The sequence below is a fragment of the Apteryx rowi genome, unplaced genomic scaffold, assembly GCF_003343035.1.
Source record: "Apteryx rowi isolate R43461 unplaced genomic scaffold, aptRow1 scaffold_433, whole genome shotgun sequence".
Classification (NCBI taxonomy): domain Eukaryota; kingdom Metazoa; phylum Chordata; class Aves; order Apterygiformes; family Apterygidae; genus Apteryx; species Apteryx rowi.
The window spans coordinates 163,001-181,151 of NW_020450687.1; the positions used below are offsets into that span (position 1 = coordinate 163,001).

General features: G+C 54.8%; 1 protein-coding gene across 1 annotated transcript; it reads left to right on the forward strand.

Annotated features, from left to right (window-relative positions):
* Positions 1 to 1,156: 1,156 nt before the first annotated feature.
* Positions 1,157 to 18,081, forward strand: JSRP1 (junctional sarcoplasmic reticulum protein 1). The gene is made up of 9 exons (XM_026076488.1): positions 1,157 to 1,169; positions 9,555 to 9,633; positions 10,846 to 10,983; positions 12,927 to 12,973; positions 14,450 to 14,612; positions 15,161 to 15,313; positions 15,719 to 15,781; positions 16,066 to 16,196; positions 16,453 to 18,081. Exons 3-9 carry the CDS (start codon positions 10,866 to 10,868, stop codon positions 16,966 to 16,968), a joined length of 1,191 nt encoding a protein of 396 aa, XP_025932273.1. The 5' UTR covers positions 1,157 to 1,169; positions 9,555 to 9,633; positions 10,846 to 10,865; the 3' UTR covers positions 16,969 to 18,081.
* The last annotated feature ends 70 nt before the right edge of the window (positions 18,082 to 18,151 follow it).

The following is an 18,151-nucleotide window of genomic DNA, read 5'->3' on the forward strand; positions in this document are numbered from 1 at the left end:
CAAGAGGTAAGAGGGTACAGCCAGGGAACAGAGCCTGACTGGAGGGGATGCTGAGCACCTTGCTGCTGGGATAAGGCTGCGAAGGAGGAGATCATCTCCTGCTCTTCTGCCCACTTGTACAGGAGTGTTGCCATTTTTTAATAATTCCATCATCACTTTAAATAGCTGTTACTACCACAGCCTCCAGGCTCCTGACTCAAGTCCTCACTGGCTGTACACAAAAGCAAATGCTGGCACCCTGCCATTTCCCGTATATGTCTCTGCTCCTACCTGCCCCATCCTGGGGCGTATTTCATTACTTTGTGCCTTCTTGCCAAGAAATACCAGACTGGTGTTGTAGACGATCATGGGAACGAATTCAGTCTGTGCTGAGCTCTGCTCCTGCGATCCAAGGAATGATTGCTGTCTCCTGCCCTGGAATAAAGCACAGGGTGCTTGACCTGGAGTGAAAACGAGGTTGCTTAACCAAGCTTTCTTCAAGAGGGGAAAAGGGGAGGGTCAGTAGTCAGAACAAGCCTTGGTACTCCCATCACCATGTTATATTGGTGAGAAAACAGCATAAAAACCAGTGCACATTGCCAAAGCTGAACCAAAATGATTGCATATCTCCATGCCCCCTCATATGGAGGTCTTTGTCTAAGTCTCTTTACAGACAGGCAGCCCCATGGGAAAGAGCCTGTTTTCATTAAAGTTTTATTCTTGCATCTTCTGCTCTGTCAGTTCATAAAAAATTTCTGCTTAAGCTTGTGTTAACCCTGGCAAGTTTGCAATTGCACCTTGGCTTTTCCAGAATGTTTGTTTCTTCTGGTGATAGAAGGTAGGTTTACATGAGCATCCATCTTATAGACTAGCCTTTTTGATGCCAAAGAGCCACAGCTCTGTAATCACCTTGTAAATCTAGCATAACCCCATTGATTCAGTGAAGCTGTCTTGGATTTACACCAGCAAAACTCATCCTGGCCTGCAACCCACAGTCTCGACCAAAGTGTTTGCAATTTAGCAAAGCCCCTGTAGGCTGTGAGCATTAACGATGACCTGTGAGCACAAGTTACAATGATATCTGTCCTCATAGGACTGCACGGATGGACCCTGCACAACCTCCCAGCACCAGGTGCCGAAAGCAGAGTAATGCTGCCAGAAGGCTTTTGTGTTTAGTCCATGGGGTGAAGGTAAAATTAATTGCTTGGCTGCTTACTGTCAACTACAGCCAAGAGTATGCTCGCTCTGGCACTGCAGCGCTGGGTTCCCAGGCTCTGCGCGTGGTTGCTTGTGTATTTGGCAGTGTGGGGTCAACAGAAGCTGGTTTGATGGCGAGGGGAGATGCTCCCTTCTGCGTACATCTCTCCGTTCGACAGTTGTTTGCTTCACCCAGTTTCAGCCACATATTTCTAGAAATTTGGTCTTGGTGGCCACAGATATGGAGAGTCTCAAACCTTAGTTTAAATATGGATCTTGTTCCATGCTGTTTGAACAGGACATAATTTAAGAACAAACGGCCAGCAAGGAAATTTTGGGAAAGGAATAGAAAACGTTAGAGATCATGAGATTTGATGTGTTTTGATTTAGCTAGGAGAGTGTGATCCCAGACCCCCAGGCTTCAAGTAGGGCAGAACATGAATATTTATGTATTTGCACTGTTGCAGTGTAATTGCCTGTGCAGGACAAAACCCCGTCTGCAGGTTGATGCTAATGATAGTGGGCAAAAAGGAGAGAAAACTGAATAATTTAAAATGCAGCTTTGGGAAAGGGAGTTTGCTGCTATTTTAAGGCCTAAATGGTTTGGTTCTTGCTTGTTACTATTCATAATGTATTGCGTTTGGCATTACTTTATACAAGTAAGGAGACTGAAAGCTGAGAGCAGAAGGGAATTTCACTCAAAAACCTTGTCCCCAAATCTCAGCTTTTTCTGTGCTGTTTATTGTTAACTGATTTGGAGACCAGCTCAAATTTTGGAGAAGGAAAGGCATCATCAAAGTCTCCAAACCTCAGAGGTAGCAAAACACATCCGTGAGGACCCTAGTACGTTCCTTGGAGAGTCAGGAAACACCAGAGCAGACCATTCTGATGTTGTCAAGGGGAAACTTTTTTTAAGAAAGCAGAAATCAAACCTTTCCAGCCTTCTTTCTCCATCACAGGGAAACAAAGAAAGAAATGGCATGGGGCAGGGCAGAGAGAGCAGACAAGCCAATGTATGAGAAACCTTTGTGCGTTGTCTTTGAAGGCTCCTGAATATTAGCTTGAGGTTTCGTTGTCTGGTAACAACAGAGAGAGAAAAATTGCTCGAAGCTGAAAAGTGGGGAATTGGGTGGGGGAGCAAGAAGGCATTGGGAAACATCAGCTGAGGGTCTCCCGGTGGTTAAGAAGTTCCTGCTATTTTTGCCTTTGCTGCAGTGGCTTCAGGTGTACTTTGTACTTTTATGACCCATCTAACCCTAAAGACCCGAAATCGGCCTGCCTGGGGCATTTCCTCCCTCCTGCCATGTAACCCAGCCAGTGCAAAGGGGCTCTGGGCAGGCGTCCTCCCTGAGGCCCCTGAGCTCCAGGAGCTCCTCGTAAAATTGTTGAGAGGCTCCCGAGAACTGCGAATATCCTCCCTGCAATGACAGAGGGACAAAAAGGAGTTTCTTCTGACGTGGGCTGATTGCTTTTGAAATGACTGCTCAATCCCACCAGGACTTTGCAGTGTTATTAATGGTGTCAGGGCAACCTGGAGCGCCGGGTAAGACTCTTTTTATGGTTTGTGAACCAAGAGGTGAAAGGGGAGTGCTAAATCGACAGGACTAGGTCTCCTACCGTCATTCTGAAGAGCCAAAGTAGTCCAGAAGGATAGACCAAAGCTGGAACAAGTGCAGAGAGAGGCTGCCACGATGGTGAGAGCACGGAGGCTCTCTCATGGGATGAGAGGACCTGAAACTGGGTGGTTTAGTCTGCGTTTAGGCTGGAGGACAGGGCTGCAGCCTTGGCCTAGATCAAGAACATGGCCTGGCTGCTTGCAGCTGAGGGATTACGGTGAAATCAGACCCCTCTGGCTGCTTCGCTGTGCAGATGCCGAGGGGAGAGCACTGCCTGACTGGTCGCATGCTGTAGGTGAAAGGGGGGGTGAGATCTGCAGATCCCACCGTGCCAGCACGGTCAGGGGCAGTAACCTCACTGATCAAGGCCACTAACGAATCAGTCACTGCCTGCTGGAAAGAAAGTCAAAACAGAGCAGAGTTATGATTGTTGGGATATTATTCCCAGACAGTTCTTGGGGCTGGGCAGCTGCCCAGCCCCCCTTATCCAAAGGCTCGCTTTCCCTTTAATCACCTTTTGCCTCAGTTTCCCCTGACATCCAACAACTTCCAGTGGTAACCCTTTAAGGGACAAACATCACAGCCTGTTTCCCTATCCCCAAATGGCACTTCCAAGGACAGTTTGTTTGAAATGTCATGTTCAAACACAGTCACTTACTTGTATTCTCCTCGGAGGTACTAACGGCTGTAAATCTTCAAAGAGAATAATGATTAGCCCTAAGCAGCGCTGGGCTGTGAGAAAACGTATAATGGAACAATTATTGAAAGCAGCTGAGACTAAAAGTAGCATTTAATGGGATCCGGCATCTTGTGTTCCAGCTGACCTGAATGCTGCTCATTCTGCCAAGCAAAGAGAGTGAAAACCTCTGAGATTCGTAAGTCGGAGTATTTAGGTCACACGTGGATTAGAGTGTGATCAGATTGGCTTTAATGTAGAGCTGCTCCGAACAGATATAGATCATACAGTATGCGAAGGAATCAATGCTTTCAACGCCTTTTAGGGAGATCACAGGGGAGCCTGGCGAAATGTTCTACCTCCAGAGCTGTGTTTTGTAAGGTCTTTCAGAGGCACAATAGATTACAAGCGTTATTCACCTGCGTGTGATCACAGCTGTTGTGGGCAGGGGCCGGGAGCCCTTCCCTGTGGTCCGGATTGCCACTGCGTTGGCTGCAGCACATCTATGCACTGTGCTCATCCCCACTTGGATGTAGACATCCAGGCGAGAGAGGAGACTGTGGTGCAGTGGGAGCTTCCAGCCTCTCTCTTAACATAGACACTAGTTGCCTCTTCTGCTCTTTGCCATGAAGGTAGCAGAGACCTAACAAACTCATTTCATTTAAGAATGCACCCACACTGTTCTTGACCAGCTCTGGGTCACAGACCCATTAGATGTGGTATTTTCTGTCCCTTCCAGCCTGATGTCTTGTAATGGTGCTGAGAGGTCTGAGCTCCAGCCAGCCCCAGGACTAAGGCTGGTGACTGAACCCAGGAGTCTTGTTGGGGCCATCTGCAAGGCCAGGACCTGAGAGCAAACCGCAGCCTGTCTGGATCTGTTCATGTTATCTGAGCAGCTGCTTCTTCACCGTATCAGCATGAAGGGTGATTAGTGCTGGCATGAGGCCAGAGCAGAGTATCCGTGTTCTGCCGGACCAGTTAATGGCTGGGTCCCCCCCTCCTCCTAATGGATAAAACAGACAAATGTGATCATTAACACTTCCCAGCCACCAAAACCTCACCCTCCTGGCAGAGCCAGGGAGCCCGGACACCCCTCTGGGTGCGCTGAGGGGATGTGTCTCCTATGGCCACCAACAGAGGTGACCTTCCTCCTGGTTCTGCGTGAGCCTTTCGTCACCAGACCACCCCAGAAAGCCACTCTGGGGACAGGCGACGGCTGGGGTCCATCTGCCTTCCTTGTTCTCCAGCAGATCCCTGAGCGCCTCACCCTGCAGGAGCTCTGCAGAGCCAAGGCCTGTCACCAGCACAATTCAGCCATCACCACTGGAAACAGTTATGAGAAAACATGGACCCTTAAAACAATCGGATGCTGCTGATGATAGATAAGTCTGTGTGTCTGGCGCAGACACTGCTCTCTCCCTGAATGAAGGGCTAGCTGGCTCTAGCTCAGTGCTGGAAAGATTGAAGTGAAGTGGGAGAGTGTTTCTGGAATGGATGTGATTATCTTTGCTATCCTCTGCTGGAAGAATGTGCCCACAGGCAGTTATGCTGGTGCCTGGTTTTTGTCTTCATGCTAGACCCCACCTCACTTCTAAGGACCAGTGGTGTTATGTCTTCCCAGCCTGCTCCTTGGGTATGTCCTTGCCTTCAAACGAAGACTCATAATCTTCCTGGCTTGCTGTCCCACTAAGCTCGCCCACAGCTACAAGCTCTGGGTAAGAGGAAGACAGACGGCAGCCTCAAAGACTCTGCAGGCTGTGATCTCTTAAACCACAGGCCAGCCTGAGATGGCACAAATCCCTCAGAGCTCGTCTCCTCCCTGCCCAATTCCACCTCGTCCCAGGTGAGGGACAGAAGGCATCCTCAGCTGTGATTTCCTAGCTAACCAAATCACAGCAACACTGAAGCTACAGGGGAAAGCCCAGGTCTGTGCTGTACCAGTCCTGCAGTATTAGATGTTTTCCCTTAGCTGAACCCATCGGGGCTGGGACCTGCAAGCAGCCAGACAGGGTATTGCCCCAGCGCAGTGGAGCCCATCCAGGTATTAGCTGTGGGTATCGGCTTGCGCAAAGGATGCATGGTCTGTCTCGCTGGATCCCTCCCGGTGTGTTGGGAAACATTACCCAACCCCACATTTATGCCTGGTGGCACGAAGCCACAGGAACATCCAGCTTCCAAAATGCCCCAAGCCTGCAATTAGCTGCACCTCCACGAGGAGATTGTTCAGCTCAACATATCTAAAATCTTCCACGATGATAGATTGTGATTTGACAGGAGACCCGTAGTTGGCAGACCGAAGTGTCTCTTCACTTCCTGTAACTTCCAGAGTGTTCCTGAATAATGACAGTGCTCATAAAGGTCTGTGATTCTTCTAATCACCCAGAGAAATCATCTCTCTGACTGATGCTGATGTGTTGCTACCTCGGGGTTAGGAGGCAGCAGCTGCGTTTCAGCACACAGATATTGCACAACTGTTCAGGATGGGAAGATCTGATGACTGCTGGATGCAATCAAAAGAGGAATTTTAGGTCAGCAGAATATTGTTGGCAGTGCTGGGTTATGGCCAAGTTGCTATGGGGACACCTGCACCTTTAGGTTTTTGACAGTGCAAGGAATCAGGATGCTCTTTCACCTGATTTCCCCCAGAAATTACACTGCTGTGAGCATCTCTTCCATCCGTCAGCCCCGCTCTCACCTCTGATCCCTCCTAAGCCCAGTGGCAAACTCCAACCACATCTAACAGGAGGGTGGAGGGCTACAAAATACGAAGTGCCTGCAACAAGCCCGTGCAATGCCCGGCCCGGGTGCCATGTGCACCTCCTGCAGGTATTTGTTTGGCTGCCAGCGGCTGCAAGGCAACATGTTGTGTCGGGCTCGCCTGGCAGCCGAAGGGGCCATCACCTGCATCACCCAGGATTGCCCCAGCACCCGTGGCCGTCCGCCACTGCACAAGGGACTGGGGATGATGCTGGCATGGAGCTGAATCCTGCTCAAGCAGGATTGCAAAGCCCTACATATGGAGCTGGGCTGGAGGTGGTGCCCGCAAAGCCCAGCAGTCCTTGCTGTTGGCAACACTGAGACCTTCCTAGCTGAGAGTCAGTTAATGTGTACCATGGGCCAGGCTAAATGAGAATTTAATGTCAAATGGCCTCCCTGCTGTGTCCCTGAACTCACTGCAAACCTGCACCCAAGCCCAGGCTGCCCATGGAGACACCAGGCTCTTTCAGGCCTGAACGTAGGCTTGGGCCTGGGCTTAGCAGGCAACACTGAAATTCTCATCATTAAACGAGGGCAAGAGCCCAACCCTGCCTATGTGCAGGGTTGGAGGATAAATGCTTCGAGGACTGGAAGAAGATTGCTGCTTCCCAGGCCTGGGGAATCCAGCTGGATGGGTCTGGTGTAGCTGGGGATGAAACCCAGCTTGCAGCCAGTGGGTGGAAAGACCTGGAAATGCACCTGGTGAGCCGGTGGACCTGGACCAGGACCTGGGGAAGCATCAAATCCAGCCGTGCAACTGGCTTACAGCATGTGCCTTCCTTCGTACGTGTGGCAGGAGAAGAAAGAGGCAGGACTGGGGGGCTGCCGTAGGAATGGAAGCTCTGGGGACAGTGGATGAATTGCAGGGAAAAAAGGAAAATTCATCACCAGAACTAACCTGCGCCAAAAATAATCAGTGACTAATTTTATGTCTTGATGATTGCCTTTTAACTGCGAGTTATTAAAGACAGTGAGAAAGAAGATTATGTCCTGGTGGGAGGATAAATGAGTGTTGCCATAGAAGCGAGGCGATGCTGCAGCACTGCTTGGTCCATCCGGACCCGCAAACCCGGGCTCTTGGACTACCAACCTCCAAGCCACGGCAGAGCCACGGCAGTGGCCATTGCACCACAGCGAGAAAAGCACCCGTGCGAATCTGAGGCAAGCTGACAGCCTGGGAAGGCAGAGAAGATAGATTTGCATTGACAAGCCAAAGCCGGAGAGCTGATATTTAGCGTGAACGCTGAGCAGAGCCCGTGGGCGGCCAGGCCCTGGTCCGTTGTGCTGATTGATTACTCTCCTGTGCTGCTCCACCAGCCGCTTTCTCCCTGCATTTTTGCATGGCTGGATCACATTTCCAAGGCTTTTCCCCCCACTTCTCCAAGCAAAACTGGTCCCAGAGACACTTATCATCTCAGGGCAGGGGACAAGCAGGGATTTTAAGGGAGTTGCAAGGGATTAGGAAAGAATTGGCCCCTGGGAATCGCTTTCCTCCATCTGCCTGGGTTAAATTGTACAGTGGTAACGGAGGCTTTCGAACTTGGCCGGGGAGCGTTCAGAGCTAAACGTGTGGAGGCAAAAACACTCTCGGTCCCTCCCAGCTGCAGGAAACRTGTGTTGAAAGATCCCCCGGAAGGGATGGGAGAGCAGGTCTCTGTCCCATGTCCCCGCTCCGGGATGAAGCACTGCTTGGGCTCTGTGTGCCTGCAAACATTAATCCCTCAACCCCCATTTTTTTCCTGGGAGGATGACATAGTCAACAGGAGATGGGGGCAAGATTACGATTCTGCAAGCATCACAAGAAATGTGATTAACTGGGAACAGAAGGGATTTTTATTTGGCCTGTGTGTGATTTTCTGCTTTCATTGCATCCCCATAAAGCAAACATGCCTCACTGGTTAACTGCCCTGACCTTACCGGAGTGGGAATAAAACTGAGAAAAATACCCTTGGCATGCGATCCCGCAGCCCTGGCGCGGCGAGGAGGTCTTTGTTTATAGCTCCATCTCTTCCTCCATCTGGGTTCAGCTTCTGCAGCATGTTATTTATACCGCAGCAGGGTTCACTGCGTGCTTCGTCCTGCCTCTGCCAAAGAGGGGAAATCCCTGCCCTGGAAAGCAGACGACTGCTCTGGAGTTCGTTTGCTGCGTGCTCCTAAAGCAGGACCACGATGTGTTTTTACTCGATGAAAGGTGCTCTCGGGCCAGCTCCCGCAGACCCGCCAGGGCAGCTGGCTCCCTTCACGATTGGACACTGTGCAGGTGCCTCCCTGAGGTCCGGGCAGGAGGGAAAAGCTGGGATACTTGGTGAGAAGGAGACACATGGCATGTTCTGGGAAGTTCAGCCAGAAATGCATTTGCAGTCCTGTTTGGGACTGGAATTTGTGGTTTGACTTGGTCTTTCTGGGCCAACCACCAGTTGTGGAGGCCAGAGCCTTGCAGCTGCGGCAGATGCAATCAGGCTCGGGCTCTCCAGGGTGAAACAAGGGTGCAAACGTGCACCCCGCTGCCCTGCAGGTCTCCTCCCTGTCCCTTCTTGCTCCTGCCCTGGGATCTGTGTGAAAAATCCTGGGAAACCTCCAACCTTGGGCACGGGCCAGGCCATGCCATACATCACCGAGACATCAGAAAAACAGAGACTGAAGTGATGTTAAGGGGAAAAAATGTGCTGTAAGTTGTTTTTAAGGCTGATAGGAAACAGAGAGTGCCATTGCAACTGTCTGCAAAGCCCAGGACTTTGAGGAGCGACTGGGCCATTTTTGGTGATCGGCTGCATTTAACTTCTGGTATCGGGAAGCCAAGAGGGAAGTGTGAGCTCCTCCAGGAAACTGGTGCCCGGTTTATTCCTCCTTTTAAATCTTGCAATCAACCAATTCTCTAACCCATGCTAAAGAAAAAGACCAATGCTGCAAAAGCAAAACATCCAATGTTAAGGTTTTTTAGACCTAAAACCTTTCAGAAGTGGAGGTCCGTAGGGTGTCCTCTCTTCTCCACCGTACCTGATGCTTGGTGGCTTCGCATGTGGTGTCTGCACGTCACTGACGCACCACGGCCGTCCCGTCACTCGTGCCGAAACCCTCCTCTAGAGACAAACAGCCCCATGTCCCCTCTCGGCTCTCGCGGGGGACGCCGAGGTGGAAGACGCATCCCAGCTGCGCCGTTGCCCGTCCCGTGTTTCCAGCGGTCACCCCGTGGCAGAGGGGGCTGCTTAGGGCAGCAGAGCGAAGACGCCCGCTGCTAAATTGCCTTTTTGGCGCACACGGCGAGCCGGCCTCCCCCCGGCACAGGGTGTTGCAGCGCCCCGTGATTGGGTGCTATTTTGCTCCGGCAGGATGCGGCAGCTGTTGCTGTATATTACCCCGGCGAGACCGAGGCAGACCGGAGGCGAGGCGGCCGCGTTGGAGCCCTAGGTATGACTTTGCCTTGCTTTTAACCCTTTTTGCTGACCGTGGGGCAGCCCGCAGCTATAAGCTGCAAGGAACGCTGGCCACTTGTCGTGGCCCGGTGGCCACGGACGTGGCCCTGGGGCTGGGTCACTACTGCCACCGCCATGCAGGTGCTCGCGGGGCGGGCAGCGAAGGCAAGGGACTATTTGGGGGAGTTTCGGACGTGGGTCAGCAGCAGAGGCACCCATGGGATCTCGGGACCGGTCAGGAGAAGTCCCAGCGCCAGCAACGTGGGAAGAGTCACTTCACGCCTGCAGCTTGGCGCATTTTAGAGAATGGGTGCGCAAGGGCGCATCCGGGGCAGTGGTGCATGGACAGGGCCGGTGGGTGGCACGACCTTCATGCGGGAGGTTGCCTTGATCCTTTTGAAGGCTCCAGCGGGAGCCGAGGGCTGAGGTCGGCTCTGTGGGCTGTGGGCAGCCATCCTGGCCGGGATGAGCCATCTCTGGCGCTGGTGGCCATCCTTGCCTCCTGGCCAGGGCGGTTGCCACGTGGTTGGTGGATTGGAGAATCCTCGTTCCAGAGGAGCCTCCGAGGGTGGGAAGGGGCTCGGCATCCTCCTCTGGCCACAGCACTGGGGCCTCACCGGGACCTGGAGCAGGGACACCGTGCGGTGGCCATGCCGCCATGGCTCTGGCGTGGCCGCATGCTCCAGGGAAAAGGCGCTGTGCTGTAGCCAGCTGGCCTGCCCCTGGCAGCGGGCAGGATCAGTCCCCATCCACCCCCTGAGCACAGACTCCGTCTGAATCCAACCTGGAAACAGCCGGGTGGCACCGAGGGAGCCCGGGGCGGCTGATGATGAAGCGTTAAAGCACACGGGGCGTTTCGGCGCCTTTGACCACGTGGAAAAGTGCAGCCCTGAAGGCTGCGTGCAGCAACAGGGCCAGAAAAGCAGCAACCTCCTTGCTCCAGGGCCTGAGGACCTGGGCGCTCGGCTACCACAGGCAGGCCCACGTCACCCTCACGCCGCCCTCGGGGGCAACTGCAACTCCTCCATCAGGCCGAATCTGCGGGACGAAGGCATGAAAAGAGCACGGTGCCCTGAGCCAGAAGCTGAGCTTTGCCTGGGACCCCCGTTCCCGGCAAATGGCTCCAGGACGCAGCGGGACGGCCCGCGGGCTGCTTGTCCTGCTTCCTCTTGACTGCCCTGCGTTTGCTTTATCCCTCTCGGTTTAGCAAGCGTCCCTCGAGGTGACATGGCAGCGGGTCCCTGGGAGGTGCTGGAGACAGACTTGGGACGCCCTGAGGCCACCGAGGAGCTGCCCGGGCAGGCAGGGAGCGCTCAGAGGCAGCCGAGGAAGGACGTGAGAAAAGGTACCTTGCCCTCGCCGGGGCCCTGGCAGCCGCACTGGTTGGCCTGATCCTGCTGCCAAGGCATTGGAAACGCTCCTCTAGGTCTTTGGGAGAGTGCTGGGCATCTCCTTGCCTCATATTGAAGTTTCAGGGTGACCTCACGACGTGACGGGCATCCTCCGCTGCTTGAGAGATGGGGTGAGACAGGCAGTAGCATGTTTGCCTTAAAGATGACAAAGAGCAATAGGGGCTTTTGCCCTCTTCCAGGCTTCGCAGCATTGATGCTAGTGTAAGAAAATGCTTGAAAAGGGAATTTAATTCATTCCGTTTGAAATTCAGGCCTCGTGCAGGGTGGTGGAAGACTGCGGCTGGCCGGGGAGCTGATGGGGTTGAACCGACCTGGTGTAAGGTGCTGATGAACTGAGAGGAGAGATTTTTTTTTATTAATCTTACAAAGCAGGCCGCAAAGCTTCTTCAGGTTTGCTGGTTTTGTGAAGGTCTATGTGGGTCAAAAACAAGACAAGCACTTGGGAGAACAAACAATTCTTCATCTTTGTGCTTTAGCTGGGGGCTGGGAACCCTCCCAGCTGAAATCTGTGCGTCCTCATGGCAGATCCAAGACTTCCCAAAAGAGAATAGACCAGACTTGCCATTCCTGATGTTGCTGAAACAAAAACCAAAGACATGTTTTGTTTCCATGTTGAAAGCAAAGATCTTTTAGGCTATTGTTCCCCAGCCAAAAGGTTTCCTTTTATTTATGTGCTTTGCTTCCAGTATCATGTTTTAGATTTCATCTCGGGACCTGTTTTTTTTTTTCTCAGCGTTCATTGTTCCACCAGGGAAAAACAAACGGGTTCTGGGTCAAATGGGGCAGAAATTCCTGCTTCTGATGATAAGTGTTTGCATGGATGCAACATTCAGATCCCAGTGGAGCGAGTGCTGAGGTCGGAGTTGCTGAGAGAGCCGAGACCTCTTCACACTGGGATCAGTTTAGTATTTCTTTAATTCTGTAGCTCATGCCAAACCCACAGATGCAAAAATGACTGACTGCAGCGACTATAAACCAAGAGAAACCCAGCATGCTCCTGAATCCAGTCGTTGTGGTGAAGCGCTGGAGAGCTCTGGTTACTCCTCTGGGTAGTTTTCTTTCCCATTTAACATCTGGAAAGAGCCGTGAAAGTGCAGGGTTTGGAGGCAAAGCAGTTCCCGGTGCCAGGACTGTGCTGGGTGGGCTCGGGCATCTCCTCGCTGCTGCTCTCAGAAAGCTGAGATCCCTCTGTGGAGCCAGCCCGGAGCAGCGCTCCCATCTACGCGCGTACAACATCGTGTGGGTGCAGTTGGGACCCCCAAGGGTCACAGTCCTCTTTGGTGGCTCAAGGCCTTCTTGGAGATCTGAGTAGCTGATGGGGGGATTTGTCTTGCTGCCTGGACTATGGCTTGAGCTGCATCTGCCCTTCCACCCCTGAACGGTGTCTTTCCAGCCCTCAGGTTTTCAGGGTGTCCTGGTGTATCCTGGGCTGTGTGTTCGGCAGGAATTTCATCGTTCCCCTCTCAGCTTTAGCTCACCCAGGATGGCGACGTTTTGGGGCTCAGCAGCCTGCAACCGATGCTGCTCTTAGATCTGAATCTTCCAAGCTGGTGCTGTGATGCTGAAGGCAACGGGCTGCAGCTCAGCTGGCCAGTGGCTTCTGCCTGTCTTAGGAAACCTCATTGCACGTGTGACCTGCGGAGGCCCTGCCGTGAGGCTGGAAACGTGCTGGCAGAGCCGCTCTTAGGGACTTAGGCTTGCTCCGCTCTGAAACAGCCGCAGCTCTGCCGCGCCAAAGGGGAAAGCACTGACGCGCCAGGAGCGCGGTTTCCTTCTCGCTGGGCTGGCTGGTGGCAGCGAGAGGACCACACAGCCCGAGCCCCTGGCAATTCCCAGCCCATTGCTTAACAGACTGTGTTACATTTGTCTTTAACAGATGCCGATGTGCTGGGGAGCAGCGACAGAGCGAATAGCAGGTCCCATGTAAGTACGCCGGAAGCGGGATTGCCAGCGGCGCTCCCTGGGATGCTGCCACAGGGATGGGCAAGCGTGGCAGCAGGGCAGGGGCTGGGGTTTCTCAGGCCCCTCTTTGAGCTGGACCTGCTCACTCTGTCCATCACCTCCACAGCTTGTGATGGAGGCGGTGGAGGTTTCAGTGCTTGACCTCTCCATGGGTCTGCCCCCAGCCCCAGGCACGCTTGGCTCCACCTCGCAGCCCAGACAAGAGCCCTCAGACCCTCCCGTCCCGGGGAATTGCTGACATCAGGCTCACGAGCTGTTGGGATTGACCCTTCTGTGTCCCTGGAGGGGAAGAGGGGACATGGAGGGGACCTTGGTAGCAAAACTGCCTCCCCTCCACTAAACAAGCCAAAAACCAGCTCCTGACCCACGGGCAGGGCAGTTGGACCCAGAGCCAAGCTTTGTGCCAGCTGGAAGAGGTGGCCCCGCAGGGTGGATCGGCTGAGGCCCGTCCGGGGACATGGACCTGCCTCAGAGGCTGGCCAGGGTGCAAGACACTCGGCTGAGAGTGGCCGCTCCGGTTGCACGGCCGGGGGTAAAGCCACAAAGTGATCAACCCCCGTGTGGCTCAGTGTAAACTAATCCCCGGCCAGAGGCTGGAGCGAATTCCCTGCGGAGGCTGAGATTTCTCATTTGATGAACCAGGAGAGGGTGCTGGTGGCACGGGGTCGTGTCCTGCCCTGGTGCCTGCGGCTCTGGCCACGGTCAGTGCAGGTGCAGGAGAGGTTTCCCATTAGGGGAGCAAAACCGAGGGTCATTCCCCGATGACATTTAGCCAGGAGCAGGACCCGGGCAGGCTTTGCAGGGAATTGCACCACATCCATCTCATCGGAGCCAAAGGGTTCACCGTTCAGCTGTCGCTGTCACTGAGCTGCGCTGGCGGGCAGTGCTCGCTTGGGGCACGAGTCCAGTGCCTCCGACACACAGGGCGAAGCTGCCGGAGGGAGGATTGCACCCGGCAGGGCCGGGAGGCTTGCACCCAGCTCGGCCCTGCAGCTCTGCCTCTTTGGGGTGCAGCCGTACGCCTGTGCGTGTGTGTGTGCACTAGCAGGGCCGCACCCCAGCGCCTTCCCTGCAGCACGGAGCCAGCTAGTGGCTGAATCGGTCCTAGCAAAAAAAAAGCCACTTGTGTTTTTTAAGGCTGCCAGGCGGGTTAAGATGAAGCAAACGCATGCACCAGGGCTGGATGCTCCAAGGACTGAGTCAGGAGCCTGGTTAGCGCCGCTCGGGGTCCTGCAGCAGCATTCACTCAGCCCCATTAGGCCTCAGACAGTCTGACCACAAAATCTTCAGGGGACCTGAGTCCGCTGCATTAAACACCCTCTGCCTTGGGAGGAGGCACCCGCGCACGGTCATGCCCCTGCTTCCCACTCGGCCACGCTGCTGGTGTCTCCGTGGCTGTCGTGTGATGCTCTGACACCCCATGCTTCCCCCCAACAGGGCCTAGAGAAGGAGAGGTCCCGACTTGGTGTCTCCGAGGAGGATCAAGACGAGCGGGAGTTGAGCATGCCAGAACCAGCGCCCCTCGGCGCAGACAAGAAAGCGGTGGAGAAGAAGCGTGCAGAGAAGGTGGGAGCAAAAGGCAGCACCTCCGTGCCCCCAGGTAAGCATGCTTGGAAACCTCTCATCCTCCCTGAAACAGCCTCCTGGCCCCACAGTGGAGACAGACCCCCTGCCTCTCTGGCCAGCCCAGAAAGCACATCTGGCCATGGAGCCATGATGGGATAAACGCTCCTCTCCCTAGTCCCTGTGAGCTCAGTGGCATTGAGAGGACATGGCCCTTCCAAAGTGGGGATGGGACTTGCGGGTCACCTGCCAAATCTCCCTCCTCTTCCTGCTGGGCTTTGCCACTGGTCCTGGGATGGGGGAGAGCAGAGAAGCCTGAAACAAGGGCAGATTTACTCTGTTTGAGCCCTGGGATGTTACAAAGCCATCGCAGCCTGAACAGCTCAGGCTGACCCCCCCCCCCCCACATATCCCTTCCTCTCCCTCCTCTCAGCAGCACAAACCCACTGCTGGCAGCTCCTGGCCCTGCTTCCACCCTGAAATGGGGGTGATACAGGGTGATGCCAGGGGCTCTTGCCTCCAGCACTGAGCCATTTGCCACCTGCCTGCCCTCCCCATAACGCTCTTTTCCTTTGGGCTCACCAGTCCCCAAGAGCCTCCCTGTGAAGAGGACAGTGGAGCCCCAAAGCCTTGACCCCATGGAGGAGCCGCTCATCTGGGAAGGGCTCACCCTCAACAAATGCATCCTCGTGGCCTCCTTCGTCGCCCTGCTCAGCGTCAGCTTCCAGGTGCTCCAAGGTAAGCGGGGCCGGCAGAGCGGGGAGCCTGCAGGGACCAGCTCTGCTCCCGGACACGGCCCCATTGGGGCTCACAGGGGCTCAGGGAGAAGGGGCGAATTGCCCAGGGCTAGCCAGCGGGTTGCTGGAATGAACCCCAGTCTGCTGGGTCCCAGCCCAGCGGCTGGTCCCAGACTGGTTTTTGTGGGGTCAGTTAGGGCACAGCCCATGGGGGATTTGGGAGACACAAAGCGGAATGAGGGTCTGGCCACTCTGAAAGCCACGTGCTGGCTGCTGCTAGCACAACGTGCTCTCCGGCAAAGGGCTGCAGCCCTGGCCTTGTGGCAGGGCCAGGATGGCCAGACCCCTCCAACATCGCATCCCTCAGCTCCACTCCTCCTACCTCTTCTTCGCTTCTCTCTTCTAGCGCCTTGCTCTAGGGAAGGAATTAGCAGTGACAGACAGGCCCCTCCACCTCCACCCCTTCACGGTAGGTTCAGATGCTCCTGTCTGGCTCAGGACTGCCCCGGTCCTCTGGGTCAGGCTTGAGATGGGGCCACGTCCTGGCGAAACCAGTGACTGGGGTGGGATGGCCCCGGGAGCCTTGTGTTAAACTGGCACCAGGGACCAGGGTGGGCACTGTGGGGGGAAATGTTGATAATCTGGGAGGCGAGACATCCAAGCRGCCACCCCCTGTCTTGTCCTCTGTGTGTGCACAGAGATGGAGGCCCCTGGGCCTCCCCAGAGCATTGGCTCACCCTACTCCTGTCCTAGAGGTCATTGACACCAAGGAGGACATCCCAGAAGTGGTGGCTGCCCCACCAGTCCAACCCGAGAGCAGCCTGTTCGAGGACAGTGATGGTGACGATGACAGGGAAGATGACAGTGAAGCTGACAGCAACCTGGTATGGGCCTGGGGCAGGAGGGAGAAACAGCAGCCTCTGGGCACTTCCCTTTTGGGGGAGCATTTCATCTCCCAAGGGACAGATGGGAAAGGGATCCCAGGCCCTTCCTGCAATGGGCTGGCAGATGTCACCAGGGCCTGGCCAGGTGGGGCCATGAGCCAGGGAGGGCAGAGCAGGGATGCAGGGACCGAGGCCTCGGCCACGGGAGCACGGCCAGCTAGAGCCAGCGCCCTGACTCACTCTGCTCTCCCTGCAGGCCGAGCCGTGGATCTTCAAGAAATGGTTTGGCCGCTTGGAGCAAGAGGACGAAGAGGAAGAACCCGAAGCCGAACCTGAGGAGCCACCAGCCAAGGTCGAGGTGAGGAAGAGCCGAGAGAAGCCCAGAGGCCCGGAGAGGAAAGAAGAGAAGCCCAGGGAAAGTCGTGCAGCCCAGGTGGAGAAGAGCAGCCGGAAGGAGACGCGACCCAAGGACAGAGCCCCTGAGGACAAGGCTGGCAGAACCCCAAGGGCACCCAAGGAGCCGGAGCAGCAGCCCTACAAGAAGCGGGGCCGGGAGGGCAAGGAGGGCAGGCGAGAAGGGAGGGAGCGTGACGAGCACAAGAAAGACGAGTGGAAGAGCCGCCCCGCCAAGGCTGACCGCGAGGACAACCGGAAGCGGGACTGGAGGCAGCAGCGAGGAGAGCAGAAGGGCAAGAAGCCCTGGGAGCATCACACGTCTGCCCCGGGGAAGGACAGCACTGCCAGGCCCAGGGAAGGCAAGAAGCGTGACTGAGACCCCGGCCTGCGGGACTGGGATGAACAAGGGGCTGAACGACACTAAATCCAGGGAGGGGGGGGTCCAAACTCCCCCAGCCTGGGCACTGCCACTGCAGCCAGCACCCCAGCAACCCCCCAGGGCCAAGATCCACCCATCTCCTACCACTCCCTGCCTGCTCTCCAGAGACACCCGGACTCCATCTGTCTGCCGAAATCCCCAGCCACAGCCGTGCCTCCACCCCATGCTTTGAGAGGAGCCAGCGGCTCGTGTGGTCAGAGCAACAGGTGAAGACACCTGGGTCCTGTTTCCCACTCTGCCACCAGCTCGCTGGGAGACCCTGCCCAAGTCACATCACTTCTTTATCCCTCTGTCTCCCCCGTCTCCAAGCCGGGCATCGCAGTCAGAGCAGGCAGGCGCTCCTGCACCTCCGAGCAGAGACACCAGGCAGTTAGAGCAGCCCAGGAGCATGGCACAAGCCTCCCTGCGGACTTTGGGCCCCTCTGGATTAGATGCATGAAGGCAAGCTGAAAGGACCGGGGAAATGAGCTTCTCTCCACTTGGGCTTCGTGCTAATTCTCCATCCCCACCAGAAAACTTCTTGCCGTTCACTTTTGCTTTGCAAACCAGGCCCGCCACACAGTACCTGAGGCATCAGGATGGCGCAGTCAGCAAGGAGCCGCCGTAGTGATACCAGTGAACAGAATTTGCCTGCAGACTGTTTAGCGCTTGAATTCAATTAATTGTTTTATTAAAAGCAAATCAAGAGAGAAGTTTCTTATGGGTTAAAGAAGCCGGGCTGCTGCCATCCTTGGATGGACTTCAGGGAAACAAGCACAAAGACCTAGCCAGGCCCTGGTGCCATCGCCACAGGATGAAGCAAAGCTTGCTAGAAACAAAACCCCGCTGACGCAGCCCATGGCCCTGGGCTCCCTTTGGGACTTGCCTTTACAGAGTAGCTTATAGGAACAAACCAGAAGTGCAATATCTCACAGTGCTGTAGTAACTACAGGAGACGTTAACAGCCCCAAGCCGTGGCAGATTGCAGTATTTACTACATCAATAGAGGTTAAAATAAACTATTTTCATTTTTAATAACGTATTAAATTGAATGTTTTAAAAAAAAAAAAAGAAGAAGTTGGTCCTGGTTATATTTGTGTGTTTTCACAGGAGCTCACCTGAAGTTCAGGCCGCCAGTGGT